The 17,110-nt window shown below is 30.6% G+C and overlaps 4 protein-coding genes across 4 annotated transcripts; 2 read left to right on the forward strand and 2 right to left on the reverse strand.

Annotated features, from left to right (window-relative positions):
- Positions 1 to 1,101: 1,101 nt before the first annotated feature.
- LOC121221065 (protein BREAKING OF ASYMMETRY IN THE STOMATAL LINEAGE) lies at positions 1,102 to 1,693 on the forward strand. The gene is made up of 2 exons (XM_041101482.1): positions 1,102 to 1,291; positions 1,451 to 1,693. The coding sequence occupies exons 1-2, from the start codon at positions 1,116 to 1,118 to the stop codon at positions 1,617 to 1,619; spliced, it is 345 nt and encodes a 114-aa protein (XP_040957416.1). The 5' UTR covers positions 1,102 to 1,115; the 3' UTR covers positions 1,620 to 1,693.
- A 488-nt stretch (positions 1,694 to 2,181) lies between these two features.
- Positions 2,182 to 5,987, reverse strand: LOC121221066 (protein MICROTUBULE BINDING PROTEIN 2C). Its single transcript, XM_041101483.1, has 5 exons — positions 5,617 to 5,987; positions 5,368 to 5,451; positions 4,038 to 4,364; positions 3,004 to 3,222; positions 2,182 to 2,554 (listed from the first exon to the last, which is right to left on the reverse strand). The coding sequence occupies exons 1-5, from the start codon at positions 5,809 to 5,811 to the stop codon at positions 2,390 to 2,392; spliced, it is 990 nt and encodes a 329-aa protein (XP_040957417.1). The 5' UTR covers positions 5,812 to 5,987; the 3' UTR covers positions 2,182 to 2,389.
- A 5,730-nt stretch (positions 5,988 to 11,717) lies between these two features.
- On the reverse strand, positions 11,718 to 12,746 carry LOC107931403 (dof zinc finger protein DOF5.4). The gene has a single exon (XM_016863283.2). The coding sequence runs from the start codon at positions 12,682 to 12,684 to the stop codon at positions 11,791 to 11,793; it is 894 nt and encodes a 297-aa protein (XP_016718772.1). The 5' UTR covers positions 12,685 to 12,746; the 3' UTR covers positions 11,718 to 11,790.
- Positions 12,747 to 14,741: 1,995 nt separating this feature from the next.
- Positions 14,742 to 16,568, forward strand: LOC107931400 (F-box protein At4g22280). Its single transcript, XM_016863279.2, has 3 exons — positions 14,742 to 15,908; positions 15,984 to 16,109; positions 16,211 to 16,568. The coding sequence occupies exons 1-3, from the start codon at positions 15,015 to 15,017 to the stop codon at positions 16,478 to 16,480; spliced, it is 1,290 nt and encodes a 429-aa protein (XP_016718768.1). The 5' UTR covers positions 14,742 to 15,014; the 3' UTR covers positions 16,481 to 16,568.
- The last annotated feature ends 542 nt before the right edge of the window (positions 16,569 to 17,110 follow it).

Here is a 17,110-nt window from a genome sequence, read left to right on the forward strand (position 1 = left end):
AGTATTCGTGTCTGAAACTTGCTTCTAACACGAGCACCAACATATGACGTTCTAAGAACCCTACAAAAAAGGGTGACAAAAACTTGATTAAAAATAGCTCAGTTCCGGTTGACATCGGTTAACTGATTCACTGACCAAACCGGCTAATGTAAGTCGGGTTCAATTTTCGGTTAATATTTAAATGAACGGACCGAAAGACAAACACCACACCTTTCTGAATACAACAAAAAACTAAATATATCTGTTTTGGACAAGTACCCGTATCCGAACTGAACGATTTGTACCGAAACAGATGGATTCTACCGAGGACGCCGAAAGAGATGAACTGAGCAGTGATGAAGGAAGATCAAATGAAGACGCGAGTGAAGGAGAGGCCAATGCTACTAAAGAACAGGTGAGCCTATGATTTCTTTTGAAACATTTGTTTATGATTATTGTCAATTTTGTCGAATATGGATGTCTTATACGAGTTAGCAATATTTTTCGTAAATTTGGAGAATTATTTATCGGAAGTTGTTACGTTTAATGAAATTTAGCATAGTTTTGTACCTATAGAGATCCAAAGATCATTTCCATGTTAGATACCTATGAGGCTTGTCTTTGAAGAAACCTTCGAATGGGTATTGAATGTGATGTGTGTTTGAAACGGGTTTACCTGATTTTCTCATCTATGCTCAAACTTTAAGTTTGAATATGTCGGAAATGCTTAGGTAGTGGAAATTTGCTTAGTTTAATATTCATAAAACTCAAAGAACTCATTTTCGTTTTAGATAGCCACAAGGCTCGTCTTTCAAGAAATATGGGTTTACCATTTTTTATTATTATATTTTTTGAAAATCTCCGAGGTTGCTTAACTATTAGATAGGAAGTGAAATTTATCTTTGAAGATATTCGAAGAGTGTCTAGTAATTTTTTTTTTCACATTTTCGAAGAATCATATCTAAACATATTTTTGAATGTGCATAGAATACAAATATATATTTTTTTCAAAAAGGAAAAATTCGGGTAACAGTATTGGTTTAACATATAGGGTGATGGAGAAAGGGCATTTTTCTTAAAAGGAAAAATTCGGGTAATGGTTTTGGTTTACCATATAGGGTAATGAAGAAAGGGCCATGACTTGCAGTGAAGTAGAGTTCGCTTCAAGTAGCTTGAAGAGATTAGAAGAATCAAGAGACTCATATCAATTTGATGGTAGCACGGGACTAGCTTCTGGTAGCTTAAGGAGATTAGAAGAATCAAGAGACTCATATGAATCTGATGGTAGCACTGGATCCTTTACCTTTCCTGTGTAAGTGTGCAAAAGGGAATTTTTGTTTCTATGTTGCTTAGATTTTCAAGGGGTGTCAGATATTTATGTATCCAATAATATTTGAACAAACCCGTTTTTGAATGTATTGAATATAAAACTATCTAATCTAACTTTATTTTTTTATGGATATTGTTACAGATTAAAGTTGGATTGGATTGGAAGTCCGGTGAGAATGCCAACGCCAACATCCGAAGGCATTACCCCAAGCAAGAACAAGGCCCATTGTGTGCCAATGCCAAGGAAGAAAGGCATTGGCACAAGGAAGAACAAGACCCATTTTGTGTATTTTCAATGTTTTAGATTTTGATTGTTGGTTTCCACTAGTAATTAATGACTATTCTTTTACAAATAATGAAAAAAATTATATAACAAATATATTTATAAAAGAAAATTGAAAAAATTATATTGTCCTAGTATCACATCTGCTTATTTTTATGAAAAAGACAACTTTTATACTAATATTCCGTATTACTTCGTAAAAAGAATGAGCTTTTTATTGATAAATTTGGGTACAAATTATTTGTTAAGTTATATTTTTTTGTATAATCAAGGTTTCTTTCATATCCATTTTATGGTCCATGAAAATTTGAGAATATATGACTCTCTCTCCCAATAATATCATATCTAAAGTTCGAACTTACCTTCTCCCTTAGAAGTGCAATGTGCGTTACAACTACACTTAATAATTAGTTTGCTCAATACGTTCCCTAGTAAGAAAAATCTAAGAGACTAAAAATTTATGGTTTTGACAAGAATGTCCAACACGGGTATGTGTTAAATATTTGTATGTTCATTCTTTCAAAAAAAGAAGAAAAAAAAAGAAGAGTTGAAGCAACATAAGATGATTCAACACAGGTTTTCGGAAAATCTGATACCGAACTCAGGCTGTTCTATAGAGATTTTACTTGTGCATATGAAACATCCATGGACTTTTACTAGACAATTAAGAACACAAAAAGAAACCATACAAGCATACAATAGTGACATATATAATAAGAGAACTTTGGTAATGCCAATGCATCAATAAGTTCGTTTGAAAAAATGCTTCGAACTTATGAAATATTTATATTACTTTTCTTACACACCTTCGGATTTGAAAAGAAAAGATTGAAGATGTAGCCTTGCACTGGCTGCAGCGGCAAGGGATTCTTCATCTTGCTTCTCTTTGGCAGCATCGAGAGCGGCGACGTAAGCTTGCCTTGCTTCTTCCATTTCCGGTATCTCCTTGTCATCTACATCATCCTGTTTATACCAAAACCGAAACAAAATAGGAAAACCACACTTAAGCTCAGTTTACCACTAAGGTTGGAAAGTGCTTAAAATACAGATTCTTCCAAAAGAATAAAGAGCCATATATTGCAAAAACAAACCCTTATAAATGCTATTTCCAAGCAATGCACAACAAATATTTGGACTAATATTCTCTTCTATCATGTTCAATCATTCGATATTTTCAAATGGTGCAATTTGCAATTAACTATGTTACCCGGATTTTGTGTGAATGTAAGATACAGATATGCATTCAAGATGGGTATGGTCAATGTTTTCAAAGATTTTTCCATACCTATGTCTGGATTTAGTTGGGTAAGGATACTTCAAGAAAAATGAAAAGAGGGAGCAGCAAAAAGCAAGCAAAAGCCAGGAAAACTCGAATTTAAATAAGTTGATTAGGCAAAGGATAGTGAGGTTACTAGGTGAGGGAAATGCTCCGAATGGTATGGTGCTACATCATAATCTTCAGCATATGCAGTGCGATTTTTCTTTGTCAAGCCATTTAATAACAGCATAAATGATGAAAATTCTCCTTGCATGGAGTCTATATCATTTTGCAGCTTCTCCAACTTTTGTTTAGATGTCATTGCTTCCCATTGTGTCTTTTCTAAGGCCGCCTGCTTGTCTGCTAGCTTAATCTAAAGAGAAAAAAGCATGTGTATCAATAACAATAAGGAAACAAGAAGCTCAGTATTTAACTAGGTTCGTGTATTCAGACAGTGGCGAAGGCAAAGGAGGGCAGGCAGTGGCCTTGGCCCCCCAAAATGGTAGATTTGCCCTTTAGCCCTTTAAGATTTTATGAAATTACATGTTCGTATAATGGTAAAATTGCACTTTGACTTCCAAAAATTTATAATTCATCTTTGGCCCCTCCTAAAGTAATTTTCTGGCTTCGCCCCTGATGCAGTTATGTTAAAAAGTGGTATTGAGTACATCTGGGATTTCAATCCCAACCTCTGCTACCTCTCCTTTCTACCGCAAAAATAACAATAAAGGAATAAAGACCACGGAGATTAACTCGGTTCATACAGCCATCTTATGAGGCAGCATTAAGCAAATATGGGATTTGAATCCTAGCATTTGTAACCTCTTCTTCTATCACTATTGAGGCATCCTTTTTATGTCAATTAAACAAACAATACTTGCAAAAACAATCAAAATTTCAGGCAATACAGTTAATTATAATGCTAAATCTATGGTTAATTATAATGCACTAAATATTATTCAAAATCTATGGTAATCAGGTTTGGGTATGAATGTTAGAATAAGTATGTCTCTAACACAGATATGTTCAATTTTTTCCAAGTATTTGGAGGGTCCTTAGAGGGTCATAACCCGATATCCATGTATGGAAACGAATCATACATAAGTTTCAAAAAATGATACTTCAAGAAAAACGAAGAGTTAGAGAAACATAAGAATATTCTAGCAGGAAAACATGAGAAATGTATACCTTAGCATCAGAGAGTTGCAGCTGAATGGACTTGATTAAAGAGTCCTTTTCTGCAGCATGTCGATTCAGTTGCTCAAGTTCTGCTTGAACATCATTAATATGGTTCTTTGAAATCTCTGCAGATTTTAGAAGGTCCTCTTTCTCCAACAACTTTTTTTGCAGATCCTCCACTTGTCCTTTCAGTGCAATTAACTCCTCACTTTCCTTTTCTGCTATCAAATCCCTCGAGGAAAAGATTGGTAAACTATCACCATTCTTGTCTACTTGATCCTTTTTCTTTTTCACTGGAATAGCCAAACCTGTATTCCTTCCTTTTACATCCGTAGTCTTTATAAACAAAAAGAGCAACATCATAAATTTATATGAAGAAATTATTAAAAAACAAAAAAAAAATCTCAAAAAAGAAAAGCTATTAGATTAAATCCAGGAAAGCGAGAAAAAAAATGATAGGAAAAAGAGTTGCATGTTAAAAATCATGGGATTTGTAATTAAAACCTATTAAACACTGGCTGTTTTATATTTTATATATTTGCTCCAGACAAATGTCTAATAAAGAGTCAATTATGCATACTATAATAAGATTACCACTTCAATCAACAAATTACGAACAATTGCTAACCAATAAAGAAAGGAAACAATTGTTTATAGTCATCAAAATGACTAATAAACCTATGTTTATTGGACTCGGATATGAGTATCAAATAACGCTAGGTATACAAGATGGGAATATTTATTTATTTACTAAGTTTTTCATGTACTTGAAGGGTCATTCAAGGGTCAAAAGCTCTGTACCCACGTCTGAAAATACGTTGAACACAAATACAAAAAGTCAAGAATAAGGTAGTAATAAACTAGATAACCGAAATTGGCAAAATATAACCATTTATATACTATAAATATAAAGATTTAATTGAATAAGAGCATATATATATAGTTACATATCCCACTAGCAAATACAACGTTGCTCCCCATCAGTAATTTTTTAAATGTTACTAATGATGAAACAGCAAGCTCTAGTTCACTATCACTGTCAGTATAAGCTTACAAGGAAATGATAAGGCAAGAAATACATAATTCCACAAAATTTCAACCATGTTATCGGAAATTTGGATTTCAAAAATAAATATTTGTGAATTTAAAATTCATATTCTTATATATACTTTTCAAATATATAATAATTTTGAATCTTAACTAATTGTTATATAGTATATGCATTTCATTCACACAATTTATATAGACAACGAAATCCAGTTTTTTAGTCATTTAACCAAACAAACCGCAAGTGAAATCAACAAATTAAACTAAAACAAGCAAGGATTTATGAACATACTTTACGAGATAGGGATTCCCTTGAAGGTGTCTTGGTATATATCATCGATCCACGCCTTGTAAATGAACTGTTTGCTTTACGCTCCTAAATCAAATTCCAAGTTTACGAAATGATAATAAATTAAAATTTATTTCAAGTTATCGGAAGTGCAAATAAACTATTTTCTTCATTTCCTTCCATTTTTCATTAATTTCAAACAAAAACTGAAAAAAAAAAGAAAATTACAGTAAAAAAAGAGGGAAAGATTACAATGAGGGACTGAACAAGAGGGATCATCTCAACGAGATCCTTGTAGAGGACACGATCCACATCGCCAGGAGCTGAATGAACGAGTGAGGACTCAACTCGACGGTGAGTCGGGGACGAGTTACTGTTATCCCCTGAAAGCCAAGTTCCAAAACCTGAATTTTCTTGTAAATCTAACAAATGTTGCGGCTCAAACATTTTCTTTCACTGTTTTTTTTCCTTCTAAAATTCAAAGAATTTGAAAATAAAGAACTGAAGAGCTTGAAAGTGATAGTGAAGAAATGAAGAAGTTGCAGCAGTTAACAATGGCGTTTTTTTTTTCTTTTTGAAAAAAATCGTTTATTTTGTTTCCTTTTTAGGTTACAACGAATTTTCTGCTAACTTTAAGTTAAAGGTACATTATGATATTACTAAGGTACCCCTAAGTTACTTTAGGGAAAAATTAGTTTTGTTGTACATTTTTGTGATTTACTTGCATTTTTTGTAATTAATCTTTATTTTGTTTTTTTTAAATAAAAAAATACACCAAAACTTAGTGGGCATCAACTATCTGTTTAGATTATAGGAAAACATAAAAAAAATTTTGAGTTATTTATTACATTAGAAGTGACTATCCATTTGATTTGGGTAAGGATTAAGCAATAGTATTTAAATTGTGGATTATTTATTAAGTATATTAATGGTGTAGTTTATTAATTTAAATATATGTTTGTTGATTGAGTCTTAACTTGATTGGTATAGGCATTGTTATTAATGTAGTAATACGTGGCTTCGAGTGCATTAAAATATATTATCCTCCTATTTATGGGTTGAGAAGAAGCTATGGATAGTTCTAAGTATTGAGTCAAATAGAGCAAGTATGATCAGTACCTATAATGAGATTGTTAAGTTTTTTTTTCAAAGCCACGACAATTCGACAATCAATACGGTGATCAGTACCCATTGATGAGTAAAAGAACATACCTTAGAACCAAGTTGACTTGTAAATGTCGGAAACCAAATAAGGGAGTTTAACTTGCAGATTCATGTCGTTTAAAGTTGTTTAATGAAAAGAAAAACGAAAGTGTTGATGAGAAGAGGAAAGGAACGGTTTCGATTGATACAAGTAGTGTGAACGAAAAAGGCCATACAACAACAATTTTAACAATCCAGTGATTTAAATAAAAACTTTAGAATAGTTCAATGACTATTTTGTAACTTTTTGAAATTAAGTGACCAAAATGTAAACTTACTAATAGTTTAATAACTTTGGATGTAATTTACCATTTATTTATTTATTTTTGTATTTTAAAATATCAATTAAAGATATGTGATGATTTTTTTATCAAAGACATATGTCCCATTTATTTTCATGAGGTGTATCAAATGATTATCCATAAATTATAGGCATTATATTTTGTTCATCAACTATATGGGTAATAATAAAATAATTATTTAAATTAGTTAGTCATTTTACATTTTCATGAGTGATTTTATGTTATGATATGTGGTTACGATATTTGGTTCGCAAAAGTTACTGAACAAGTAATTTTACATGTCAAGATTTCAAATTATAAAAAAGGTTATCTCAATTCTAGTTATTCTTCAGCTAATGTAAGATTCAATATAATTTTTATTTCATGATATTTATACAATTGTTTTATTTTCAACTATTTTTTTATTTTATAACATTTTCACATATGAAATAAATTATCGTTAAGTAAAAATTATATTTTACACTAGTTTAGGTGAAAGTATCATGGAGGGAATTGTATCTAGAGTTAGATTAGATTTTGTCCCCTCTACTTATAAAAATAAGCAAATTAGTCATTATATATTAGATTAAAGAGCTAATTGGTCATTGTGTTAACAATTCTATCCATTTTACTATTAAAGACTAGTTCATCTATGTCAGCATAACGTATACATGACTTACACCAGTTAGACCTGATCTTGGGTTGATGCAAAATTTTAGGCCATTTTGTAAGCTCGGGTTTGAAAAATGGGCCTAAAATTTTGCCCAAGCTCATCCTAGATAAAAATGCTAAACCCGAACCCAGCCCACATTAATTTTTTTATATAAAAAATTTTAAAAAATATAATACATCAAACAGACTAAAAACATTAAAATAAATATTCCCCAAGAATTGAAAATACATTAAAATATTATACTTAAACAACACTAAGATAGTTGTAACTTAGCAAGCCAATGCCTCCAAAATAGTAGTAAAATTAACAATAAAATAAGAATTATATAATATTCAAACAATAATAACAAAATAGTAGTAATATAATAGCAAAATGACAGTTAAAAAAATTAGCCAGATTGGGACCGAGTTGGGCTCAGACAAAAAAAAACTTACCTGAGGCTCGGCCCGTTTAGAAAACATACCTTATTTTTTGTCCAAGCCCATTTTTCAAGCATATATTTTTGTCCAACTCTCTTACTTTTTCGGGTGGGCCTTCGGGCCTAAATGGATGACCCGGTCCATGATCAAGTCTAACGTCAATTTTTAATAGTAGAAATAGATAAAAAAATTTTAACACAAAAGACCAATTTACTTTTAATTTAATATATAGATATTAATTCACTTATTTTATGAGTAACGGGACAAAATATAATTTAGCCGAGATTTTATGATAATTTTACCATAAAAATACTTTAAAATAGAAGATGAAATCTCATATGATGATGTGATGATGTGTGGATAAGTGAAATCAAATAATTATATATCAACATGACCATCTTGATGCAGCAATTTCAAATGAAAATTAGTTGATGATTTAAATTGGATATTATTGAAGATGACTGAAAGATAATCGAAATGAAGTAAAATAAATAAGTAAATCAGAATATTAATCCACTTACCTTTCACTCATAGGCTGTTTAGCCTTGGGATTTACATATATCTTAAAGTATTTTTATAGTGAGTTCACTTGGTCATATAATAGAGAGATTCTATTTTTGGGTGAAATTCCTTTTAAAAATTATAAAAATATAAATTATTAAATTGGTGAAATTATATTTTTATTGGAGTAAAATTATACAATTTAATTCAACCTTTTTAAAAATATCTTTTGACTTCGCCTCTCTACTCATATATATTGTCACACCTCTTTGTCAGTTACATTTTCTTTTCTTTTTTTGTGAACCAAAAGGTTAATGTAACATATTCAATAATATGTTAATAATTTTATACTCTATGAATCAAATACCTCGAAAAATGATATCGAATTTAAGTCGTAAAGTTACATACTATGGTGTCTGGGTTAGATCTCATTATGTGTTTTTTTTAATTAATTTTATATAAATAAAAAAAGACAAAAACATCTTCATAGTAAGATAACTATATAAAAATAATTTTTTTTATAAATCATTTTCTAACCAGGTTGGAATTTGGTTGATAGGTGATACTAACTCAGTTCGAAATTAAAAAAAAATAGTATAGAGTAATGTTTTAAAAATCGACCATATGGTTGAATTGGTCAAACTATTGTCAGTTCAACCACCGGTCCAATAATAATTAAACAAACAATTAAAAATTCATAAAAATAAAAAATATAAATAAGTTTAACCGATTCAACTATTGATTTTTTGTCTCAGTTTTTAATTTTTTATTGATTCCAAGTAATTCATTCAAATGTTAGTATGATCAACCAATATATCAATCTATTTTTAACCCAACCAATATGATCAACTAGTCTAGTTCAATTCCAACAATAAAGTAATTAGTTTATGAATTTTTTTAGCTTTTGTTCTCGGGTGAAGCTAATTGGGCGGCAATGACCCTACTCTTTTAATCTCCTGAGTATTGTAAAGTTTTAAGTTAATTTAATTGTAAAATTGTATTTCAGAAACCGCTTAAAATTTAAAACTCAAATATACCCTTTCTAAAAATAAAAAATATTATAATTTAATCCCTTAAAATTTATAAAATTTTATATTAATATAATAAAATTATATTTTGAACTATATTAAAATTTTATAATTCAAACTCAATTTAAAAAAAAAAACCTATCGTTGGCAACCCTACCGAACCCATTTTAAAACATTTTGGTGGAAACCCAAAATGGAAGACTCGTTGGACAAGCATTATTGGGTAGCCAAGCCAACTGCACACATCAAAATCAGTGCTAGGAAAAAGTTAAGGGTGGGATGGCTAAGGCTAAGACTACTCAACAAAGAGTCAAGGACCACGACCATGTGCCCAACTTTGAGGTGCCAATTTTCAGTCGCGGTCCATTCCTTATTGTCGCCTTCGTCCATGCCCATTGCCAAATCTTTCAACACATCATGGTCCACATTGCATCTAGATCTTTAGTTGATCTTCCCTATTGTCTATCAAGTCAATAGGACACACCAAAATTTGTTTTTGTGTCTTTCTACTTCTTTTTATTATATATTTTATATAAATTTAATGTAAAAATACTATGGAAAGCTTCACAATAAGAATCAGATTATATTTTGTAATACACCTCATCCATCTCGATGATCGAAACGAATAAGAGATACATTCAGAACATTTCAGGGGCAACAACTAATACTTTGTTTAAGAAAATATATAATTTATATTTTATTCAAAATGAGTTTTATGCTTTTCAAAGTTAAAATAAAAAATAAAAAAATCTTATAGTACCTATTTAAAGAAAAGAATTAAGTAATTTGCAAAATATCATAATGTTACTCATTTTGTTCCATCTACTCAAAAAATGGATAAATTAGTCCATGTACATTAGATCAAGAATAAGTTGGTCTTTTCGGTTAAAAATTTTATCTATTTGTATTGTTAAAAACTGACTTGATTGATAGAATAACCACATGACGTGCCATGTGTACCTCATGTTGATGTTTAAGAATTGGTTTTTAACTGTAGAAATGCTCATAAAAATTTTAACAAAAGGATCAGTTTTCCCATTTTTTGAGTAGAATGAGCAAAATGCAATTTAACTTCTAGAACAAGGACCTTAATAGTACTTTTATCTTATTTGATACATGTTTTGTATATTCGTCTTATGTCTTTACTTTCGGTGTTATCTTTTGTTATTATTTAGATATATTTTAATAGTCTACCCTTATTATGTGAAAGAATTATTAGGTAAATCAACTTAAATAAGCAAACTGGAGTAATTTGATTTTGATTTTAATTTAGAATTTAAAAATGAAATTTAACTTTAATTTGAAATCGATGTGAAGTAATTATAGCATAGATAGAATAGGAGCAATTTAGTTAGACTCTTCTGCCTAATAGTTAGACTTGTGGATTGCAATTTAGTTTAAAAAAAGAAAATAAAATTATTTAAGACTTAATCAACTTCTAAAAAAGTTATGTATATATAATTGTAGTTTCTTCTGTATTTATTTTATAATCTCTAAATATAAATACATTTAGGGCAATTAATCAAGATAACCGATAGAATTGATCCAACTAAACCAATTTATATAATTATTTCAATTATGAATTAATATTTGTTCAATTCTTTTTACTTTTCGATTCAACCGGGGAATTGCACGCTATAAAAGTCCTAAAAAAACCATTTTATGTGAACAAAATCTGAAAAATAGCCAACATGAAAGTTGGTCGCATATGAACAAACTAGAAATATCTTGTAAAATCATAAGTAAATAAATAATAATATTGAAAAAATGTTTATAAAACAAGAAACAACCACATTCATATATCCTGTGTGTGAGTTTTTTTTTTCAAGTATTTTCCAAATTTCTCTATTTTTTATATTCTTATTTTATTTTTTAGATTTTAAAATTTATGTCTAATGGTTAATATTGTAATTTTTTTGTAAGGAAAAAGTAAAAAAATTGCTTAGAAGAGCTACAGAGTACAGATAAATCATAAATTATTAGAAACTATTATGCAATTTACTATTATACCAACATGTAATTTCATAAAATTTTAAGCAATCAAATGGTAAATCTATCATAAAAAATAAATCATTTGTTATTCATGTAACAAATAAATTGACTTATAATGAATCTAAATTTAACAAAATAATTTTTAATAATATTAAAAATTAAATTTATATTTTTAAATTCAAAAATTAAATATTATTTTGAATAAAAGTTGGACTAAATTCTAAATATACAAAAAAAAAAAAGAAAAAAGAAGAAGTAATTTTAAATTTTTTTAATTTGTGTAGTTAATAAATAACTTTTACGGAAATTAAGAAGGTAAAAGATATAATTTACGGGAGATAGAGTGTAGGAGGATCCTGATCAGTCCACTGATTTTGATTCCAATACGTCTGATCACCATTAGAAAGATCAAGCAACGTCGTCCCTTGATCTCCACCCCCTTCCCAATCCAACGGTCGAAATCCTCCACAATCTCCACCCTTAGATCTGTTATCCAAATTTGCTAACTCAATCTCTACCGTTGGATCAAGCAATCCCATTGTGAGTTCCTCCACTCCCGTGCTCACCATTTTTGGCTGCTGTTGCAGTTGCTGCCATTGTCCTTGCTCACTGAATACATTGCCGAAACCAAACGGCACCGTTTCATTGTTCGACCAAGTGATCAAGCTCGTAAAACTCTCCATCTCCGTAAACCCTAAATCATTAGGATTTTCGTAAAGTTTCGAATCGCTTAAGTTTATCAAGCTCGAATGAGACGTTACCGCCGGCGCCGCTTCGGCGGTGCTGCCGCCGGAGTTACTATTGTTATTCGTTGCTGGTACGTTAAAATTGGTTGCGGTGAGACTGGAACTCTCGCTGCTGGAATGAGTATTCTCTTTAAGTTGATTACAGTGCTGCTTCTGGAGGAGCTGTGGCTGTACAGCGGCGGCGGCGACTGTGATGGTTGCGGATGGTTTGATTTTCGAGTGCCTTGCTTTACGACAACCGCCGCCGACGGGGACGTTTCGAAGTACGCCACCTTTCGTCCAGTAACGACGGCAGCTCTTACAGAAATAACGTAGCTGAGAGAGGTTGTAGTTGTTGTAGTAACAGAATTTTGTATTGAGAGAGTCGCAGCGGGGACACTGGAGTGCTTGGTGGTGCTGCGGCCGTAACCTGCCGTAACCGACTCCTCCGCCGCCGCTGAGTATACGGCCACCTCCGATCGAGTGGGTGTCTTGCATTGCTCACAGCAACTTTCGCTCCAAAAAAATGAAAACCCAATTTGTTGAATAAAGCACAGAAGAATTTGAGCTATTGTCTTTACAAATATTGTTTTGCATATATCTTCTAGAAATAAAATGGCATGCAATTACCGAATTAACCCTATTTCGTAAACAAAATTACATGTACGTGCTTAGGGTCGTGACTTAATTTTTAACTTGATTCGAGCTAAATAAATCATGTACAAAATACACCATCAAATCATATTTAGTTGATTTATGTTTCTAAATAAACTATTTTTATAAATATTTTAAATAAAAATTATTTTATTCTTTATAATAATATAAAATTAAATTAATCTATTTAATAATTAAAGCATGTAGATTGAATATTAATTCGATTGATATCAATATTGTTTAAAGGTTGAGAGAAATTATAGGTAATTCTAGGTACTGTATAAAAAAATCAAAGCTTAATCTGAGGGATGTTTTGATACCCAAGTTCAAAGCCAATCATGTGCAATTATATTTGTGGGTTATTGATGAAATGCATTACATGAATATTACATATAAATTAAAATGAAGAAAAGCTATTTAAGATACATATTATTAAGAAAATTTAAAGTTTTAAATGTATGAATGATTTATTGAAAGTAAAATAGTGGTAAGGTAAATTGTGCATATTTACTGTTTTTACTTTAAGTATTTGAATTATAGTAATACCACTGAGTATATTTGAGATTAGGTACAAAAATTTTAAAGAGTGATAAGGTAAATAGTGGTACGAGTTGTTTCTGTACGCAGATTAGGTACAGAAATTTTGAAGAGCTGTATTTGAGATTACGAGCTTCCATCTCATCACATCTTCAAGCAATAAGAGGATACGTTTTAAAATTTTAAATAGAATGACATATACTTAGGAAAAAATCAAGTATATTTCAAATAGTAGTAAGGGCTAAATTATATTTTATTTAAATTTATTATTTGTCCGTTTTATGTTCTAATATATTAGTGATTAGCCAAGAATTACTTTGGCACCAAATGTAATATTTCTATATCAGGTTCCTTTAGTCGAACTTGATATGGGGTGTTACACACACGCCTGTGTGGTCAAGCCGTGTAGCTCACACGACCAAATGACACGCCAATATCTTAGGCCGTGTGATACTTGAGTAGGGCATATATGCCCATGTCCCTAAACCTTGTAACTCTCTGACTTGAAAATTATTTAGGTGCAAGGGTCACACAGCTAAGTCACAAGCCCGTGTCTTTACCCGTGTCAATTTCTAAGCATTTTGTTTCTCAAATTTAAGATGCAGGGGTAAATTTTGTAAATTTACATGTTTCACACTTGTAAATTTTGTTTCTAGGCATGTTCTAACGATTATTAGGTTATGGAATATTAAAAATCATAACATAACAAATGAGAAATAATAAATAATAAATAATAAATAGAAATAAGAAAGATATATTATATTAGGATTTAAATAGGAGTAATTTGAAGTTAGGATTTCAAAAGGATTAATTTGAATTTCGAATTAAGATAAGCAGTTAAAAAGATAATGCAATTTTAATTCTATTTGAATTTTGAAAGTTAAGATATTTTTCCCTATGTTAGAAATATAGTATTTTCTATGGTAAATATGGGACTTTAATATTAGTTTCAGAAAAAGCCCATGCATTTTTATATTGGTATTTTTTTAAAAAAAATTTAAAAATCTAAAGAAAGTAGACGGAAGATGATCAAAATGGCCAATTGAGTGGGTTAATGTTGCTTTTAATTATTTTTCAGCTGGTTTTTCTAAATTTGATGAATGAATATATTTTCTATGGAATTGGATTTAAATAGATTGTTTGCAAGTTAAATTAAATAAATTATATTTTTTTCTAGTAGATTTAGTATTTATTAGTATAAAATCTTAATTTAATTTTTTTATATTTATTAATTTTAGAAGATATATAATTTGATAAGATTGATTTTGTAATTTGGTACGATTTGATTTTATAATTTGATTTTGTATGCTTTGACTGTCGAACTATAAATAGAGACTCTCCTCGCCCATTCTATTTCTATTTCATGATTATTCTGTTCTTTTGAGTAAAAGTTAAGCGACCAAATAACTTTCTCTTCCTTCCTTCCACAAATCCGATCCGGTGGCTGTCACCTCCACCCATGCCCGCCGTCAGTGTTCTCAGCTCAGCTTCTTGGACCTCTTCTATTCTCAAGTCTCCAAGGTTTGCTCCGAAGCCAGACATAAGCTAGTGAAGTCGAACCACAAAACAGAAGCAAAAAACTTCCAATTCCTATCGCCAATCGTCGCACCGGTCTGTAGTTTTCTTATCTTCTGGCGATGTGTGTCGAAGACAGGATCAGTAATTTTTCGGATCATATTCTTTGTCATATTTTGTCTTTCCTTCCCATTAAAGAAGCAGTTCGAACCTCTATTATTTCAACCAAGTGGAGAAACCTCTTTGCTTCAATTTCTATCATTGAATTTGATGGTGATTTACTGCGTCGTTTGACTGACAGAAACATTGACAGCTTCAAGAACTTTGTTGATAGGTTGTTGAAATTCCCCGATCAAGTAAGTTTAGATTGCTTTAGGCTACATGATGGGATTTCTTCATGGAATGATGGGATTTCTTCATGGAATGATGGAGATCATGATTTTGATGTTTCTGGTTGGATATGTGCTGCACTGTGCCGTGGTGTTAAGGAAATTGATTTGAAATTATATAATCTTGGGGATGTTCCACCTGATGTTCCACCTGTTTTATTCACTTGCCACTCACTGGTGAATCTGACATTGGTTGCATTAGGTTTTAAGATTGAGGTCCCATCTGACGTTTGTTTAGGGAATCTGAAGACTTTCTACCTTGAATCGGTATTTGTCTGTGATTCCATTAATAGGTTAATTTCGAATTGTCATGTCTTAGAGGATTTGGCTTTTATGTATTGTTCTGTTGCGAATGCAAGTGAGCTTAATATCCAAAGTCCTTCGCTTAAGGAATTGACACTTTATTTTGATCCGCCAGACATAGACCAGTACTCGGTGGTGATTAATGCTCCAAATCTTGTTTATTTTCGATATGGAGGTGACATAGTTAGAGTTTATCCTTTGGGTAACATGAAGTCCCTAGAAAAAGCCCAGATTTACATCTGGTTTGGTTCCGAAACAAATGCAGCTCATCTATACCAAGGAATTTGCAACATACGGTCTCTAACATTACAAATTTCAAAAGAGGTAAGTAAACTTAGTATTGATGTGTTTTTTTTCCTTTTAACATTATATAATAGCTCCAGGTTTTTGTGTGCGCAGATTTTCCCAACAAGTCGACTTCCTATATTTTATAACCTTAATGAACTCGAATTCTGCGGAGACATTTGTTCTGTGAAGTTTTTACATTGTGTGCCTAATCTAAAGAAACTTATCCTCAAATATCTGGTATGAAGTCTTTGTCTAAGTACATGTATTCATTACAACTGATCGTTTTAGTGTTTCTTAGTACAAATTGAATAACTTTTATTCTTTTTTCATGAGTTTAGAATTACGCGGGAACTCAATGGAAGGGTTTGTGTATAGAAATTCCTTCTTGTTTGTCATTTCACCTCAAGGAGATTGAGATTGAAATTCCACGCATTGACACACATATGATTGAAATGGTTAGTTATTTGTTGGATAATGCGATGGTTCTGGAAAGACTCATAATAATAAGTACGGATCGTCTGACTACTACAACAGAGAAAAGGAAAGTCCGCAACCAATTATTGCAGTTATTAAAGAGTTCAAAGAAATGTCTAATTGTGATTTTGTAGTATTGAATTATCAGATTATTGTGAAATGTAAATTCAGCGATCTCATGTGACTTTTATATATTTGAAAAGGAAATAAGTGTTAAAGCCATTCTTCTTCTAATGACCTAGAATTGTTGAGCTTGGAATATTTGGAAAGGAAACAAATTGGTAATTTTCAATTTAATATAACGGTGGATATTTTGATAATTTTCAATTTCAAACAAAAGTTAAAAGCTAAAGACATTTAAATTTCAACTTTTGTGCGTGGATGGAAAAACATTTGTTTACCGTATTTAATTTTATTGATATAATTATACTAATTATTCTTGTAAAATTTTAAATCAATTTAATATTTTTATTATTTTGATTATGAAAATAATAAAACAAAATGAATGTAAATATATAAAAATATCATAATTAAGCTCTGTATGTCTAAATTTTAAACATAATTTTGTAGACCTAAGTAATGGTTTTTTTAAATTGAGTTGGGTATAAATATTTTTTTTGGGGATTCAATTAAAAAAATACTTCTAACTTATAATAGCTCAATTTCAAATAATTGGAAAAGTACAAAGATAGTAGATTGACAATTTAGATCAATGAATCAATTTCACGTTTTTCATCAAGTTGTCAAATTATATGACTATAGAA

The sequence above is a fragment of the Gossypium hirsutum genome, chromosome D09 (assembly GCF_007990345.1).
Source record: "Gossypium hirsutum isolate 1008001.06 chromosome D09, Gossypium_hirsutum_v2.1, whole genome shotgun sequence".
Taxonomy (NCBI): domain Eukaryota; kingdom Viridiplantae; phylum Streptophyta; class Magnoliopsida; order Malvales; family Malvaceae; genus Gossypium; species Gossypium hirsutum.

What these genes read in the sequence shown, in the direction of transcription:
- LOC121221065 (XM_041101482.1), top strand. Translation starts at nt 1,116, where the DNA reads ATGACTTGCAGTGAAGTAGAGTTCGCTTCAAGTAGCTTGAAGAGATTA. An exon ending in GGATCCTTTACCTTTCCTGT is followed by an intron (nt 1,292 to 1,450) that starts GTAAGTGTGCAA and finishes ATATTGTTACAG; the next exon opens with ATTAAAGTTGGATTGGATTG.
- LOC121221066 (XM_041101483.1), bottom strand. Translation starts at nt 5,811, where the DNA reads ATGTTTGAGCCGCAACATTTGTTAGATTTACAAGAAAATTCAGGTTTT. An exon ending in CTCTTGTTCAGTCCCTCATT is followed by an intron (nt 5,452 to 5,616) that starts GTAATCTTTCCC and finishes AATTTGATTTAG; the next exon opens with GAGCGTAAAGCAAACAGTTC. An exon ending in CGGAGCATTTCCCTCACCTA is followed by an intron (nt 2,555 to 3,003) that starts GTAACCTCACTA and finishes TGGTATAAACAG; the next exon opens with GATGATGTAGATGACAAGGA.
- LOC107931403 (XM_016863283.2), bottom strand. Translation starts at nt 12,684, where the DNA reads ATGCAAGACACCCACTCGATCGGAGGTGGCCGTATACTCAGCGGCGGC.
- LOC107931400 (XM_016863279.2), top strand. Translation starts at nt 15,015, where the DNA reads ATGTGTGTCGAAGACAGGATCAGTAATTTTTCGGATCATATTCTTTGT. An exon ending in CATTACAAATTTCAAAAGAG is followed by an intron (nt 15,909 to 15,983) that starts GTAAGTAAACTT and finishes TTGTGTGCGCAG; the next exon opens with ATTTTCCCAACAAGTCGACT. An exon ending in AACTTATCCTCAAATATCTG is followed by an intron (nt 16,110 to 16,210) that starts GTATGAAGTCTT and finishes TCATGAGTTTAG; the next exon opens with AATTACGCGGGAACTCAATG.